General features: G+C 39.7%; 1 protein-coding gene across 3 annotated transcripts; it reads right to left on the bottom strand.

Moving 5' to 3' along the window:
• Positions 1 to 2,790: 2,790 nt before the first annotated feature.
• On the bottom strand, positions 2,791 to 17,445 carry LOC126561557 (multiple C2 and transmembrane domain-containing protein). 3 transcript variants are annotated; one of them, XM_050217776.1, is made up of 15 exons: positions 17,248 to 17,445; positions 7,613 to 7,815; positions 7,025 to 7,541; positions 6,812 to 6,954; positions 6,558 to 6,749; positions 6,096 to 6,244; positions 5,710 to 6,028; positions 5,443 to 5,639; positions 5,138 to 5,318; positions 4,864 to 5,042; positions 3,876 to 3,995; positions 3,557 to 3,656; positions 3,340 to 3,446; positions 3,065 to 3,272; positions 2,791 to 2,997 (listed from the first exon to the last, which is right to left on the bottom strand). In XM_050217776.1, exons 1-15 carry the CDS (start codon positions 17,390 to 17,392, stop codon positions 2,917 to 2,919), a joined length of 2,841 nt encoding a protein of 946 aa, XP_050073733.1. In that variant the 5' UTR covers positions 17,393 to 17,445; the 3' UTR covers positions 2,791 to 2,916. The 3 variants fall into 3 exon arrangements, with proteins under 3 accessions (XP_050073733.1, XP_050073734.1, XP_050073735.1); XM_050217777.1 differs by having other exon boundaries at positions 6,096 to 6,235; XM_050217778.1 differs by having other exon boundaries at positions 7,613 to 7,794.
• Positions 17,446 to 17,724: the final 279 nt, after the last annotated feature.

The raw sequence follows: 17,724 nt of genomic DNA, 5'->3' as shown, positions 1-17,724 counted from the left end.
GCAGAATGTTTGCAACGTTTTCTTAATATACATCTTGTGATTTATCTTTTTGCTCAATGCGTTTTCAATGAAAATCGTGAGATTGATTGGCGCTGTTAACATAGAATAGAATGCCTTGAGAGTAATGAAATGATTTGAGTTCGATCTTAAGAGTTTTTGTCAAAACGTTGGAGTACTGACTGAACTGATAAAACAAAACAAGCTGTTTTTTTCTAATAATAATCTGTTTCTATCCAGAACTTTAATACATTTCACTGGTGACGATAATAGGATATGAAAACAAATATGTCCAATATGTTCCTTTTCTACTTTAACAGCGTTTCAATACAAGTATGAAATACTATAAATAAATATTAATCATAGTTAACTCGTTATCACAATGATTTTACGTACAATCGTGGCGTTGCTGCTATTATAAGTTTTATGTTCCCACTTTTCTGATTTATGTGTGCTTGTTTGCAATGGGAAATGAAGATGTAGTTACCAGACGAAACTAGAGAAGACATTGCAGTGATGAATTGAAGAAACATTTTTTCGAGTTTTTTGTTTCATTATCCGGTTTGGTCAATATCTTTGCATTCGAAGCCACCCATGCGGCTGTCAACTCTGTGGAGAGTTTACGCGCACCAAGAATTTGTTTATTTCGCCTAACTACGCTGGGTATTCTCTACTAGTTTACTAAAGTTAATTTTATTTCAAATACTTCATCCACCTTATCCAGGTGGAAGCAGTAGGTAGGCTTGAGATCACATATGGGTGGAACAGAGTATAGGAGGATGGTGGAGCAGTTTCAACGACAAATTGTGCTTAAACTAAATCAAGTAGGTAACTCGACTCAACGTGTAACTTAACCCAGTTCGTTATGAGATAAATTTGCCACATGCTAGCAGGTAACAGTAACTATGAGAACAATTAGCGTTTTGTTGTACATGTAGCACAAAATATAACATAAATCAAATTTTGTGTTATCAAACAGAGCTGCTTGTCCGCGTTCCTTCCCAATTGTTTTTTTTTTTTTTTACATTTCCACCTCACGTAATTTGATTGTTAGTGGTGTTTATATTACGCTATTAAAGTTAATTTAATGTTTGGCCTAAATAATTTGACTCTAGCTAATTAACAGTAAAGAGTGTACTCTTAGGCAAAGGAAACTTTAGACGATCTATCTTAATAAGTGTTTTGCTTTTTTACGTTATTTACCGTTATGATCCGGCCACATATACCAGCTACATTAAATACAAATTGATGCTAAACGTATCAACGTGGTTTGGTGTTGCTTAGTTAATCGATAACAAGAATAATTATTTTGCGTCATGAACCATTCTCCAGTGCTCATCCTTTGCAAAGGAAGAACATTGCTATTCTTTTCTTGTGCATATTCTTATCACAAGTGCATAATACTTAAAGACGAGTTAAGAAAGCAAAAACCATGCATAACAACCGATTTCATCGTATGGTGCAATCAGTAAAAATAGAAGAGTATGTGCAATAATAGTTCTTAAAATTGTTTCCTTCTTGCTCTTGGTGCACACGAACGAATAACGATGACTTAAATATGAAAAATAAATCTTGTCCTGCTTATATTACAAGCAGTTTTTCTTAGATTTAGGAAACAGATGCCAACATCTGCAATAAGATGCAATACTAGCTGTTTTGTTGTTCCTGAACAACCTCTCTAATAAGCAACGTGTTTTGTAGTAATGGAATTGCATTCAATTAGCATTTTTCCGCAAGCCAAACAAACAAGCAGCGTCCTTCCTTTGTTCGCACTTTCTTTTATGGTCATAAGGATTTCACTGCTTATTATCCAAGGTTTTACCTACAAAGAAACTTATCATAGATCATTGCCTACCTACCATCGCTGTTTTATACTTTTTGCCACTTTTTTACATTCTCGCTCGTTTGTTTATGCTCGCTCCATACAGAAATCAACAACAGAACAACACCAGTGGTCATTTTTGATATATTCGGTTCATGGTTTACCCCGCAAAGCTTGTTAGTTTTCCTTGTTTCTTCTACGTTGGACGGAATTTATCGAATAAAATGCTTTCCATCGATTTGGTCGATGAACAGTGAATTGTGATGTTGAAAGAGGAAAATTTGAACTATTGAAGTCTACGCGAACGAAGAAAAAAAAACTACAATCTAATTTGTCTGAAGCTGAACTAGGTAGGATTGATAGATACACAGCTTAGCCGTCCTAATATGAATGAAAAATAAATTGTAGGATCAAGATTTGGAAGCCTTGTCAAGAGGAGACACTTTCACAGCAACAGTTTCTAATCTAGATGGAGAAAAAGATGTTTTAAAGTGTACTATTACATTCTGTACAGGGCAGAGAATTCATGGCTTATGGCTTCTTATTTAATTTTGGTGTGCGTTTTTTGCCATTTTCATCTATTCTTAAGTTACTGTTGTCGATTGCATCGTTTTCTTTGTTGGTTGTATTTGGGTATCTTTATAGTTACGGTTCACTTTTTTTTGTTTTCTGTGGAAGAAAGTATAAAAGCTTTCTAGCTAACTGTTTAGTGTGGGACTACAAGACTAACGAGAAAGAATGAGAAAGAGAGAAAACGAGATTGAAAGAGGAGTATTGAGGAAATTGAGAGAAAAATGGAATGAATGTTCTTCTAATGACTAATGATTTTCCAAGGTTTTGATAAGGTAGCGTGAGTTTAGCATTTGATAAGTTTGTTTGATAATGTTGTTGCTTTTGCAATGAAAAATGGAAGTATTTGGAGCTGACCAAGCACACTCCCAGCTGGTTGAAGGTGCCATTGCTTCGTAATGGGCGAAACGTGAAAACCATGAGATTCGTCCCCTTCACGCATCCTTTGTGTTTGATTTGACCCTACTGACGTGCAGAGCCTTTTTAAGATTATCCCTAAAGTAGCGCTTCAGGGTAGTTTGGTAACATTACGACACTTTATGCTTCTTTCGCGGATCCCGCCGGGCCAATTCGGGCGTCGAGTGGAGCGGTAACTCTCGCCACATGATCTAAAAATGTAGATAAATGTAAGCTTCCACATTGCTTATGAGGATACAGTTAGCATTTTCATCTTACAATCTCCTCATCGTCGGGAACACGAGATAGAAGATCTAGCACCTCGTTGTTGGGAACACTGTGTGGTCGGATAATTCTACGGCTGAATTTTACTAAACCCCACAGCAATAGCAACACCCTTATCGGAACGTAGTGTAGAACAAGGCAGGCAGCTAGTAGCAACAAAGCTGTCAACCAACTTAACTCTGGTACGGAGAAGTTGAATGTGCTAAAATAAAATATGATACGATTGAGATCGATTGTTTAAACATGGAGAAGAACAAACAGTCAATTACTTTTTAACGCTTTCCCCCAGCGATGCTAGGAATCCGATCGTGTTTTGTACACTTTGCGACACTTCTTGTATGGCCTGCAACCGTTCCTTGATTGTTTTTTTCTCCTCCTGAAACATAAGCGAGGTAAAATAATGAAGCAATTGTTGTACTACCCTATCCGGCCACATATATTATGCAGGCATAATGATGTAATTCCGGGCTTGTTGCGATATTTCACCTTTTCCTTATCCTCTTCGTCTTCGTCGTCGCTGGCCACGTCGTACTCGTCGGCAGTCGATTGCGACGAGCTTCCGGTTAGCCATCGAATTAACCAGTTCCTAACGGACAGCGGAATCAAAAAATGAAGAACAGATGATACAGAGAAGTAAGGGTTAGTTGTACAGTCGCAATGTATAATTCATACTAAGTAATATTTTATATTGCTTGGGCGCTTCGAGATCTACTAGATCTTCTTTTTATTTCAGCAGAATCCATTCTGCATCTTGTTTGTAGTTGTAACGTACAGGAAACAAATACACAAACCACCGTTTACTTACTTCAGCAGGTATAGCAGGGCAACGGCTGGAATGGTAGAGATATCGAACCAGATGCAACCGCAGACCCATAAAACTAGCGCAATAAACGACCGTATTGGTGATTCCCACTCGAAACAGCTCCTGGAATATTTGGAAGGGTTATTTGGTAAAAAAAAAACAAATTATTCTTGGTTAGTCTTCGCAACATAGGTCTAATGTCGGATATTGTTTACGTTGATGTTTGCCTTGTTGAGAGCATGATTTTATTTGTATCGATTACAATATCGCTCTACCGTTTGCGCAGGAAAGCACGCTACAAATTGATAATCAAATCCTTGACTCTTTTCAAGGGGATGGGTTAGATTTCATCATTGGCAAGAATCGTGAATGAAATTTCAGTAAAAACGATTATATTGAGTCATCACAACAGCATTAAAGCATGCAAAAGGGATAAAATCAGACAGATAAAGCATGTGTTTTGATAGCTACCAGGCGCCTCCATCAATGAGGAGAATACAAGAGAAAAGGACGAGTACAAGGAAAAGTCCAACCAGAAACTCATTTCTGCAGTCCCCATGCGAATACAAACAATAGCAAATCTGCAAAAAAATTGTCGTGAATAGTGGAGTACAATAAAAAAAAAACACGTGCAATCACGACATCGAACGGAGGGTTGTAGATGCCAAAGCATTATGCATTTATAAGCAGCCTATGAAAAGCATTTTCATATTATTTGCTTTTTCACACGTTCCAGGGTAATGTAATAAGGATGCTCAGATTTTTTTTCCTTCATTCCTTTTTCTCATTTTTTCTCATGAGAACGTAGGAAGAAAGGAGATGGAAATAAATGATGGAAAAATAAGTTGGTGAAAACCCATGGAACTTTGGTCTTTTCAACAACGATGTCATCGCTAGAAACGACTTCCTTTTTGCTTTAACAGAATGTTCCTATTCTTTCAACAAGGCTTGTTGTGGCATGGTTTGTGGTGTACAATGGTACAATACTCACTGCACGAACTGTCCCACTTCGATAAAATACATAATGACGGCCTTCAGTCGGGTGACATTGCGCAGGAAGAGTTGTCTCTTGAACTTGGCTTCCTGCTGTACCAGCTTTTCCTCCTTTGGCTCGAGCACTCGTAGGGCCGCTCGCAGCTTGTTCCACATAACCGTCATTTCCAGCAGAATCTAGCAGAGTCAAAACACAAATCCGAAAGAAATATAATTATCTCTCGAACGTGAGCCATAAACCGTGGACTTAGACATGAGGACTCATTACCCACCTGAGGTTGTGTGCCTTTGGCGCGTGTGTACATCTTCTTGTCTTTGAGTGCGTACCAACGTTTTTCGCCATTGCGTATTCGTAGCAGCGGAATGACGACTTTTCCAAGGAATTCCACCTTGTGGTCGCGATCCTCGTCATACACAGTGATTTCCAGTACCGAGGACATATCTTTCACGTTGCTAGTGAGATAAGCGAAGCGACAATATTAAAAGTAAAAATATATTTTAAGCTTACTTGTAAAATTTATTGTGCAATCCGTAATGTGATTTTTACGAATCGTCAGTATAAAAGAGAATCCCTTACAAAGTGAAGATTTTGTTCCAGTTCGGAGTGAGCGTTTTGTACTCGGTTTGCGTTTGTAGGCGAGCGTTGATTAGCTCCAATACGACGAACGGGTCTGATTTACCACCAATATCCGCTGCTGCGAGACCGGTTGCGCCAAACACCTTCACGGTGAGATGACCAACGTCACGCATGTTTTGAAGTGATTTGTGCCATACCTGAAACAAAATTTAGATAGCTTTAGGATTGAAGCATTCCAGGAGGCTTCATCTTGTTATGAACACCTACATAGCGGCTTTGGATGAGGGCACGCTCCTTAGAATCTTCCTTATAGGCCGTTAGATCGGTGATAGTTTCCGAAGCTGTTGTCCCACTGATTGTCAACATGAGATGAACCTCGCCGGTACACTCTTCTAGGGGTTGCCAAATTCCGTGCGTACGTTCGCGTGGTAAACTTCGTAGATCGATGGTACACTTTCCGTAGGTATTGTACTTCCCACATACTATAACCTCTAGTAGTTGATCATCGTCGAAAAGATGGAGATCGAACTGCTCCAGCCAGCGTGCGCGATAAGCGACTTTAGACTTGTATTTCTCGTTTCCTAGCCTGTATGGCAATCAAAAGCAGACACTGCACTATTCAGTCTGTAGTCGGCAGAATGCAATAAGCTCACCTAAATCGAACATAAATATCGTTCAGTCCGTTTTCTGCATCCGGTGGGAGTCCTTTGGCTTCGATCAGCACGATAGTGACGACCGAGCTCCAGATCTGCGACTTCAGACGGCGTGACGCATCGGCCAGCTTCGGATTGCGCTGAAAGTACTTTCGAGCGTGAACAGAAACGGAAAATGGGAAGGCGGGAGGTGGTGCGTTTTTAGAGCAGAAAGAAAACAACGAGCACACCCTAGGGCAGGTGTAGAAATATGTGAATGCAGCTAAGTTGAAGAGGGTGATGTGTACAAAAAAAATAACCTTAAGGTCCATGGAAAACGGTGTGGATTCCAATGAATTGAAAGATTTGTAGATGAAATCAGGAAAGAAAGGTGTAGAAAACAGCAACATATAGAAAACTTTGGTTGCCTCGGGACAGGAAGTGATACAGTGTGGTGTGACTGAAGTGTAATAGAGTTCTCACTTGTTCCTTATCCTCTTGGGTCTTTGGCCACAGTGTGACACTTAGTTTTAACTCTCCGAGATCTTTTGATGCACGTTGGGCATCCTCGAGCTTGATCGTTAGGTCTTCTGCCCGGTTTAGCTCCAGCGAGGTGAGGTAGAGTTTGGCTGAACCCATGAAATCATCCTGCAGCCCCCAGTCATAATCAAATACCTGCTTCGAGGAAAGCACCAATTAGCAAGCGAAACCCTATGATAGGTAAAACATGTCATCACCTTAATCACTATTGGTTGAAAGGGATCTTCCACTGGCACGACGAATGTTTCGTCCCACGTAGGGTTTAGGTCTTTATGAACTGTTTTCGATTTGTACAGCAAACGTCCTCCAATTTTGAATTTGACGTAAGGATCACTCGTTCCTGCGGCAACCAGTGAAATTTAAAGTTGCAAACATTAAAACATTAAAAGACGATAAAATTTACCGCTTACCGCTTTTATCCATTGCCACGAGTCCATGACCACTTATTAGATGTACTCGAAGTTGGAAGAAGGAGTGTTGTCTAAGCTGTGCTTCTCTCCTTCTTTGTTGTTCGTCCGCAGGACTCAAACTGGACGTCCCACTAGGTCCGGGTATTTCCGAAACTTTGGGCAATCCACCGATTGTGAAATGACCCAGCCCGCTAGGACCTGCTGTCGCCTCTACTTCCACCTTCGTTGTGAGTACTTTTAGTACATTGGTGACCCCTGACGAAGACACACCTTCACTAATCAACCCCACCCCTCCCGTACTACTCATCGTTGCATTCCGGTCCACTCCTTTGGCCAGCGGTGAGTCTCCGATTGTTTGAGCTCGGTGGCGAGGCGATTGGTGAGGTGTGGCCGAACTGCTGTGCTCTGCTGAACTGTTGTCAGCCGCGTAATCGCTTTGGCTGTCACGACGACCCTCGAGCTCCTGACCGAGCGACCCTCGGATTCGTTCCTTACTGCGTCCTCGTGACCATCGGTGCTAAAGAATGAAGAAATGAAGAGTTGTTCTATTAATTTGGATAAAAAGTGGTTACTCGAGAACGTACGTACCCTGAGTGTGTTAAAAAATCCGTGCGTTCGTTGTATAACTCCGGCCGGTATGGTGGGAACGTTTGCCGAACGGGCACGCTGTGGCGAAGACTGTGGAGAATCGCCGTAACTGCCACAATCGTTACAGCTGAGCTCCGAAGCCGACTTGCTCAAGTGTTTCCGCAACGAGGAGCATTTGGATTCTAAATTCAGTCGAGAACGTTCTACAGAGTTGAGGATGGCATTGTTTGGGGTTTTGTTTGTTTGATAGAGCGTGGAAGAGGGTTGCACATTTTGCAAGCATAGATGAGTTGCGGAAGAACAAGCAGACAGTTCATGTATTTCGCGCCAGCATACAAACAATGAAGTACAGAGATAAGCTAATAAAAATGTTGCTCATTTGGCTCAAATTATTCTACAAACTACTACACTCTCACTCACGCTCTCAAACAAACACACACATACATAGTACAAATATAAACAAAAGCACACATAAAACTTTTATTTACTTCGTGGCAAATAAGACATTTGATTAAGATTCTAAAAATTGTTATAGAAGAACTCCAACAGCATGAAGATTTTTTTGTGCATCTCCAAAAAACACGGAATACACTAACCGGGTTGGATCCGTTGAGCCAACTCATCTTGATAGAATGTCGATAAAAGATGTTCCGTAGCTCTGCGCTGACGGAAGAATTATGAACATATTAGAATAAAAACATTCATTAGGTATCCATCGCTGTCAAACCATCGCATAAGGCTCAGTACAACAGCCATAATTCACAAGATCATCCCCCCCCATCAGTTACTTGGATAACTGTGGAAAAGCCAGCGCTAATACATGCAACATGCCGGGACCGCTATAACCCTCGCGGGTGGTGGAACTGGTGCACTTATTAGTAAAACCAATCGCCTCACGCCTAGCCTATTTGATTCGAAAAAACCAATTTCACAATAAGAGATCTTTTGTGAAACGAACATGGTAATTAAGATTCACATGTTAATTGTTACCAAATTATCACTTTTAAATTCTTACAGACAGTGTGGGTAAACTCATGTGTTCAGTAGTGCTGATGTACGTACAACTTATATGTAGTTTGTATATTTATGTTATGTGAATTTGTGATTTTAAATGCTTTATCAAACGCGTTGGAAAGCCATTGAAAAGAGAAGGATATTCTGTTTATGCAGCAAATGCAAGAGAAACTTTTAACTAGCATGATTTATGATCCTTAAAATTCCTGGGAAAGAAGTCCTCTAAGAGCATATAGTACTGTTTGAGAACTTTATTTAACAAACAAATCTTACACGGAAGCAGTTTTCCAACATAAAATTCAACAATAACTTCCCCACACTCGTCACAAACTTGTAAGAACTTGTCGTCGTAAACGACGAGTAGAACAAGATGCTTTGGAAACTACTCTTTTGGCTGAATCATCTCTGACACCGTCCCAGGAATGTGAGTTTTGCATGATTGTGTTTATTTGAGACGAATCCGCTGAGATACAGCATTCTACCGGCATTTGTTGCTGTATCAGGCTTTACCAACCAGTTCCAATACTTCTGCAATGCACATGTTCGAGTGCTGTTTATTTATAATTATTTTACCCCATTAGTGCGCCTTACTGTTTGCTTCCCAGGTGAAGATCGTTAAGTGTATTGACAGGAATTCAAAACGAAAACCAATGAAATCCCAATAAAATCAACAGGTGGCGTACATGAACGCGCGCAAAACAAAGGTTTGCCCTAGGAACAGTTCGATCAACGTAATGGCCGTAATGGGATAATAAATTGATTTCTTTTTATGAAAACAATACTGATCTTGTTTACGAACAAGAAATGATTTAGTAATGACAGCGATGGAGAAAAGATAGCGTAAACAGGAAAATTCATTAGAAAGCGCTAACTCGGCTCCTCACTGCAAGAAAATGCACGAGGATTAAATCGATCGAACTGATTTGATAGGATTTAATTTACTGCTTCAGTGAAAGTATGATGGAAAATGTGGCAAAATATACCTGTTAAGCAGATGCTGTATGTGTATACAAAAGGATACCGCATTTACAACGTGACATCAAGTGAGTGAGCTCACACACACTCAGGCCGAGTGAGTGCGGGGTTGAAACTGTAAAGGATTTAATCGAGCAAAATGGAACAGCAAAAAAAATTCTTTGGTACATTATATTTTAGCATTATACAGCATAGTTGAGCACTTGGAAACATTAAAGCTGATGGGGAACGATGGGGTTCGGTTCATGTTTTTCAGCACGTACATTGGAAATGTCTGCATCTGCTTTATCCCTAACATTGCGCTGCTGAATACTGTTTGTGTCATTTTACTTTCCACCTGAATGAAAATGACTGTAGCTTGCGTAGCTTTGCGTGAGAAGGCTTTTATGGTAGTTTCCACTATGGCGTTAGTTGGTAATTGTAACAGTACCTATTATGTCCTGAATCCGAGGCATCATTATCAAATTACATTCGAACTGTTCCGTATGGTGGCGGAATATATTTTTTTCTTTGGGGTAATTTTAGTAACATTTCCAGAGAAACCTCACATAAGAGAGCAGCACTTAAGAGGTATCGAAAAAGATTGAAAAAGGTGGAAAATCGGAAGGAGCTAAGTATAAGTAGGACCAATAAGGGCAAATGATTATTTCTCCTCAAACGGGTAAGCGGTTCGTGACTTTGAGAGCTAATCAAGACTCGGTAAGATGAGATGGTTTTGCTTAGAGAATGCCAGTTTAATCTCTTTTTTCATCCATCAAAAAGCTGTGTTTTGTTGAGGGTGTGCTGGGTTAATTACGACATAGCGCCATAACCATAACCACAACTACACTATGTTATGATCGAGTTTGTTTTTTTATGTTATCTTTTATCTTCATTCAATGGAAACGCCATCATAATTAAAGTGCTAAACCGTCCACCACGAAGTTAAAGAAGCAACAGGATCGCTTCTATCTGATGCATCAACAGGAGGATGGTACTTTAACAGTAGAAACAAAGCGGCTGAATGTACATTTATCGATTCATCGTCAACGCACAACTGCAAAATCGAGACCTAGTTGAGCATTTAGAAATGTTTCAAGGTACAAAGTACCCAAGAAAAGCAAACAAAACGCTGCTCAAAACTTTGTAATTGATACAACCCAAGAAAATAGCACTGTGGCGAGTTGCAAAACGACTAGAAGGTTTACCTTCGAGGCATTTGGTAAACTAAATATTCAACGCCTATATTTGGTAGGTGGGCTCGATTGTCCTGCGGAAAAGGTCGACTGATTTGGGAGCAAGTTGCATAAAGTTTGATTGGCATTGGCTGTCCGATATGTCAGGCCCACAGCAAACATAGTTGAAAGGCTACGCAAACATTTGTTGATTTACGGAAGGGTTAGCAAATCCAAAAAGAGTAAAAACCACCTGGTAGCATGGACAGAGAATAAGGTGGTAAATATTGTTCCTAAAGATGATTGAGGTTGCAGGAATTACATGCTTAATTAATGTTGCAGAAGACATATCAACTCCAAGGTATCCATTGTCAATTCCAAATTTGTTGGCAGTAATGTTTACAGAGAAGATGATTCGAAGTCGTATCATATTAATGTCTCAATTTCAAATTACTGTTTATCCTTGAAATGCTCTGCAATATAAAACGGAAGTGCATTGTTGACCATTTATGTAGTGGTGAATGCAAAATGAGCAAAAAATTAAGAGAGAAATACAAACAACAAAAAAAACCCAGATATGAGAAATTGAATTCGTTAAGGTACAACACGTGGTGCTCATCCAATCCGCTCAGTGTGTTTTGTTTTTTGTATGTTTTATGTTTGTTTGATTAAATGGCGTTCCTTTTTTAAATTTTTGTAGCGAAGTCACAAAACAAATGATTGCCCGCATCTGGCTGTGAGTTTTTTAAATGAAAAAAAAAACCAATCAAAAGCAGGGGGATTAGGTTCAAAATAGTATCACCTGATGATGCAGTTAAAAGAAAAACTAATTTCAGAAAATGTACTCACAGTAGGCGAAAACCGCGCAGTTTCAATGGTGTTTAGGATGTAGATACGACAAAAATAAACATGAACCCAACCAACAAAGGCCACAAGACATACGCTTAGCCAAGTAAACAAGACAAGAACTACTCCTACCTCAGCGTTTTGCTTTGGGAACAATCAAACATTAGCCACCAAACATGGGTTCAACCATTTTCGTAACAGGAAAGAAAGAAAAACATAAAACTAACTATTTTTTTTTGGGGGTGAAAAAATCGTGTCTCTTTTCCTGCATACGCGTATTATCAACGAGAGTTGAGACCAACATCATCAGAATTGATCATCAGTATCATTGTGATCATCACATTGGTAAATATAAACGTTCTCTACTTGAAAGAGAAACCAACAAACATGAACAGGATGCTGTTTCACGTCATTTTCCTTCTCATGACAGGCCTGGGAGAAAATATGGAACGCTCCGTATTGAGTTGAGTGTCACATTACTATACGCCGGTAGCCTATATTTTCCCAACTAGAAGGTCAAAGTTCAGCTGGAGGAAACAGAGAACTAATAAATTAAGACTTACAGATTGTGTTTCGGAGGAAAACAAAAACCGGTCGCTCCATTTCTTCTCTTTCGATGTTCATCTGGTTAAAATGGGCAAACCAATTATGGCCAAACAAATGTCATCTCACGGTGTATATTCGGTTGTTGCAAAGCGGGAAAAATATGCGTGGGTCATACCTTACGGAACGACCAGCGGCAAAATATTGTTAATAAAAGCTAAAAAGAGTTTCTCTCGAATAAGCACTGTGAAATGTGGCGTAAAAGCACACTTTTTATGGATTCGATTGACCTAAAAAGGATATGAAGAATTTGAGTTCTTCAAGCTTGTAGAAGTTTGGGAAGTATAGTTGACCCACATTTAAAAAATCTTGAGCGTCTCAAAAAAAGAGAAGAGAGATGGTGAACGATGAAAAAAATCCATTGGGATGGTTAGATAGCGTCTTATTGAAAGATTCTTTCAGTGTTTTGTGCTACTCTTTCTTCGTGAAAGCAAAATACCAGATAACAATGAAAGTAAATCAAATGAGGATTGTGAAAGAAGTCCGAATCGAAACTTGCCATTAGAAGACAATTGGTCTTTAAGAGTCATTACGAAGGCTGGTTTCAAAACATTGTGCGCCAAAGAGCGGGTAATTCAGATTTAATGATGTGACGAGTTGACGGTTTCGTGCCTCACTTACTTGCTTGTAATATTTACTGTTTCAGGAGATTTTCTTTGCTATTTTCACGATGTATTCCTGAACGTTCAAACCATGACGAAAAAAGATTTTATTTCGATTTTTTTAAAGTGGTCACGTGAAACCTAATTAAACTAGAATATTCCGAATGCACCGGGTTTTTCAAATGGCAACGTTTCACGCTGGTGAGAAATTTTCACACGTACCATGGTACCACACATAATTTGCTCTTTCTCTTGCACACACTAGACACACGCACGCACTAGGATCACAGCACCATACATCAGCACCCTTGGTCCCGGATACTGATACCGGACATGTGCAATGTTGAATCACGTCGGTCCGCTCTGTTCCGTAGACGGAGAAAAACTGAGCCGAACAACAGAATCGGAACAACTGGCGCTGCATGATAGAATGTTTCCGCCAGTCAGCCAGTGTTAGCGATTGGCGCGTTTTCCGAATTTTCCGCTTATGCTCCAACTGGCGCTGGTGTATTCAAGCCGGTGCTTTTTTAAGGGAGAAAATCTCCAGCACCGGCAGGCACGCTCAGCTGATGCAATGAATGAAACGAATGCTTATGTGTTCTACTCTTGAATGTAGAAGAGAGATGAGCGATACAGGAAAAGCGATATCGCTTTGGCACTGGCACTTACAATGAATATAATTAGGAAATTAATGAAGCGCGAAAAAATCAATATCAGTTTCGGAACTTACAGTTGTAAATTTAAAAGCTCAATTGAATAACATAGAATGGTTTTGAAATTATTTGCTGTAAAACTAATTTAGTTATTTATCTATTTTTATTTCGTAATTACGTCCATGCCTTGGTTCTGTAAACCAAAATTAGAAACTCACTCAATCCATTCATTAGATTCCATGTAATTTAAAATTGCAATCGTTCAAATACTTTCCACAAAATAGTGCTTTAAGAGAAGGATATCATAAAAGGACAACAACAGTAGAACAGTCGGTCCAAAACATATTTGACCTTGGCCAACATAGCATACTTCCTGCTGAAAAACAGCATCTTTCTCAATGCTCAAACCACGGTAGATTCGGAACAAAATTTCGAAAACGCTTGAAACGACTGATGAAAATGATGGCTTAATAATCAGCCCACAGTAGTTTCTTTTGAGAGAGTAATGGAAAAGGATTGATAAAAAGTTGAAATAGTTGTGTACGAACTGGGCAGTGTAACAACAACTGAAGCTTACTTCTTTACAAGTGTTCTGATAGTAGAAATCGAATCGAACTGTTGTACTTTTGATCGAAACGCTTCCATCCGTAACGACTTGAGTTTATAAATTTTCTGGAATAATGAGGTAAAATGTAACCGTGTTTGTGTGTGAAATTTGATGCTGTTTGTTTTGTTACAAAAGAACATATGTGACGAAATAACTGAAAATGATTTTATCACAAGGTTTTTGGTCTTATAATATGTGACTTCATTAAAAATGGGCGGAATAGTGATGTAAAGCCTCCCTTGGTTCAAACGTGTTTAAATGAATCCAAATGTTATCGTTCAAAAAGATGGTTCATTTACAGTGTGCCGCATCGATCGGTCGGACATACGCAAATCGAATTACATTTTCAATCTGCACTATCCGACCTTGAATAAGCGATACTTCTCCCAAGATCGTTCCGCAACTGAAGCTTTTTATGAGCAATGAGTTTGTTTTTTTTTCTAACAAATAAGGAACGGTTCGGATGACAGTTTAGCTATACATGGTTTCTATTATGTTGAAACCAAAAGCAACGAATTGAAGCATACGAAAAGCGTCCGAAAGTTAAATTACCAACCAAAGCTCGAATACTCCCTGAGGGTTGAAATAGTAAGCGTCAAACAGGATCCGGAACCTTCGCAATGACCCAATAAATTATGTACCAACTGATGTAAAGAAGGAGTTCCATGGTACCCCTTACAAACGTAATCTTATCGTGCACACAAAATATGGAGCATGTGGCACAATTTCGAAAAAGATGTGTCTATCGGACTCATTATTTTTATGCTACTAGTGTCGAAGGATAGCCCTTCCGGAAAACAAAAATCTTTGCCACATTCTGAACGGAGACAAAATATATAATTCTTGTGTACTATTTAAACTTCCATCCGAAGACTGTGGAATTCGAGCAGTTTTGTAACGGTATTGAAGCATTGCTATCGATTCCCTGGGCAACTGTTGCGTCATGCTGGATCGTTTGAATACATTTACTTATTTTCCTCTAGTTGTTATCATTACGAGCGGTTGGTTGAAATGTTCTCGTATCCCTACTACAAAGGGTACAGTCAAAAACTCGTCCCCCTTAGGGGCGGAGAAGCCACACGGTTGACCATCATGATACGTACGCACGCGAGTTAAGTCCGAGATCTAAAAGCTGGAATTCTGGCGCGATAAAACTTCCTTGCTGCCTAGTAACGAAAATGGTACTGGTAGCGACACTGAGACCGTGCTCCGGGTGTTAAAGGACGTTGAATATTGTATGATCTCATGGTTGCGGTCTTCCGGTGGGTGATGCCGAATTCGCGATTAGAGTGTCGAATTATAAATGAGAGTCGGCGATGATGATTCCACCGTCCATACAAATAGTTAGCAATACTGTTGAACTAACTATTTTTTTTTAATAAATCATTACTAATACTTCAAGTATTACATAGTTTATTGTGCGTATTCAGCATGTATTAGTTAATGTGCCAATATAAGATTCTATTGTTAAAAGTAACACAATTTTTCATTTGTTTGTTCATCCACATATTGCGCAAAGCTTGTTTTATTAAACACTATTTCTTCTGGGACGTGTAGTACGAATGTTCGTATCCATGCCCTTAAGCTTATTACTAATCTATTATTCAGCATACCAGTACCATTGATTCCATCCGATCGACTTTTCCTAATCAGCTTGTGGTAATTGTTGAGCAACCACAATAGCTTATGTCGGTTGTCAGGAGGAAAATACAATTTCCCCAAGAAACAGTGCCAGCGATGGGGAGATACTAATGGTTCAATTGTAGGCAACGTGTTGGATTGAACGCTATTTAATTATGCCAGCTTTGTTATAAGTTGCAATAAGGGTAGAATTGAGCAGCACTTTCATTGTGATTAGTTGGCTTCATTATGCTATAAAGTTTCAGTTTTTCCACAGTGGAACTACAAAATGATTGAGAATAATTATTCCCTAAAGGTTATACATCACAGCTTTTCCAAGGTTCTCAGGGCTGTTGTTTGAAACAGTTAACTTAGTAACATACTACATTAGTATAAATGATAGAGAGAACATACTATGGAAGGTTACAACTATACAAAAAGAATGAATTAGCTCCCGGTTGTATTATAAAACCAGGTGTTTAATTTGCAAGGATCCTACAACCTTAGTTGCATAGAGATAGAGTTGATTTCTTTTCTTTATCTGGATGAACATCCTGCTAACCGTGGCAGGACTAATAAAATTTACGTATGTAGATATTATTCGAAATTCTATTATCTGCTGATCGTTCAATTGAGACAAAGTTGATTGATGCAGATTTCCTCTAGTAAGCGAACTAGTATCTGATAGCAGTAGCCACTTGACTTTTGTTATTTTTTATTCATATTGATCGGCTTGTATGTACACGACCACCTACCATTATCTTCTTGCTCTTCTTGGCTCGACAAAGGGCTTACTAGACTCATTGGTAATCAGGTATTATATTCATCGGTAGTCAGGCGAACGATCCGGATGGTATTTGAACTCTAATCCTGCTGTATGAAGATCGGCGCCGCTATCGCCTCTACCACAGGGCTGACTGGCTTTAACAAGTATGCTTCTAGCGTTATAAGAAGTATATAAACATTTACTCATCCTAATTAATGAAACTATACCGTGAAAGTTTTTTAGTACAGTGCCATCACTAGTAGCAGTGGTTGTTTTCAGTTCAGATTTGATGGCGATTAAACGCTGGCCATTCCGTAGCGCTATCGAGTACATCAAAGCCCGTGAAAGGGTGCTGACGGATCAAATGTCGACTATCACGTCACCTAATTTTCGTTGCTTCTGCTGTGTACATGCTATATTTAACCTCCTCGATAGATTTCCTCCCCAGACTAATGTCTCAGTTGAAAGGAATGCTGAGTTCATGTTGCTCAAAGCGAAAGCATCAGGTTCAAACATGAATGGCCCGTAGTCATTCAACATTCGTGAAATATTAATTATCAATTAAGTCCCTTCAGGCGACTACTGGTACTGGTGCTGGGTGTTAACAGGAAGCCTGAAAACAAGCCTGGTAATACACAAACACTGATTCTGGGGTACAGTCAAGAGAAGTTATGTTTCGATAGCGAAGCTACAAACCACGACTAGCGTCTAATAAGGACATTCACACACTAAGCAGGAAGCAGATTGCTATATCGAAAAGAAGGTGCAAAAAAGGACTAGCGGTGCGGTACTTACTGCTTCCACTGCTACTGCTTCCTCCTCCATTACCCCCAATTCCTCCAACGGTGCTGATGCTCGCCACTCCACCTCCTCCTCCACCACCGAGACTGCTGCTTCCTCCTCCAGGTGTAGCCGCTGTAGAACATGCTGTTGCCGCCATTCTACTACTTGTAACTGAAGATATGGTGACGCTGAGCTGTACTTATTTATCCGTTGTGGTGTTGATACTTTCAATGATTTTTTTTTTGCCTCGTTCCTTAACCATGCGTGCTCGTCTACTGTGTCAACTGTCTCAGGCCCTTATTCCACGTGCCTGATGATCGCGTGCCTTCGAGGTAGAATTTTGAGCACTGTTTGCATTGTGTTTATGCGCGGAGAGATTCGGTCTCGCAGTCACTTAACGGTTGTTTCGTTCTACTATTTAAAAGCAAATGGACACAAAAACACGCACACGTACGCACACAGTGCAGCTGGACTGGGAAAGCGCGAGTT

The sequence above is a fragment of the Anopheles maculipalpis genome, chromosome 3RL, assembly GCF_943734695.1.
Source record: "Anopheles maculipalpis chromosome 3RL, idAnoMacuDA_375_x, whole genome shotgun sequence".
Classification (NCBI taxonomy): domain Eukaryota; kingdom Metazoa; phylum Arthropoda; class Insecta; order Diptera; family Culicidae; genus Anopheles; species Anopheles maculipalpis.
This window is presented reverse-complemented; position numbering and strand designations above follow the sequence as displayed.

What these genes read in the sequence shown, in the direction of transcription:
- LOC126561557 (XM_050217776.1), bottom strand. Translation starts at nt 17,392, where the DNA reads ATGGCGGCAACAGCATGTTCTACAGCGGCTACACCTGGAGGAGGAAGC. An exon ending in CCCTCATCCAAAGCCGCTAT is followed by an intron (nt 5,640 to 5,709) that starts GTAGGTGTTCAT and finishes ATTTTGTTTCAG; the next exon opens with GTATGGCACAAATCACTTCA. An exon ending in TGGAACAAAATCTTCACTTT is followed by an intron (nt 5,319 to 5,442) that starts GTAAGGGATTCT and finishes TTATCTCACTAG; the next exon opens with CAACGTGAAAGATATGTCCT.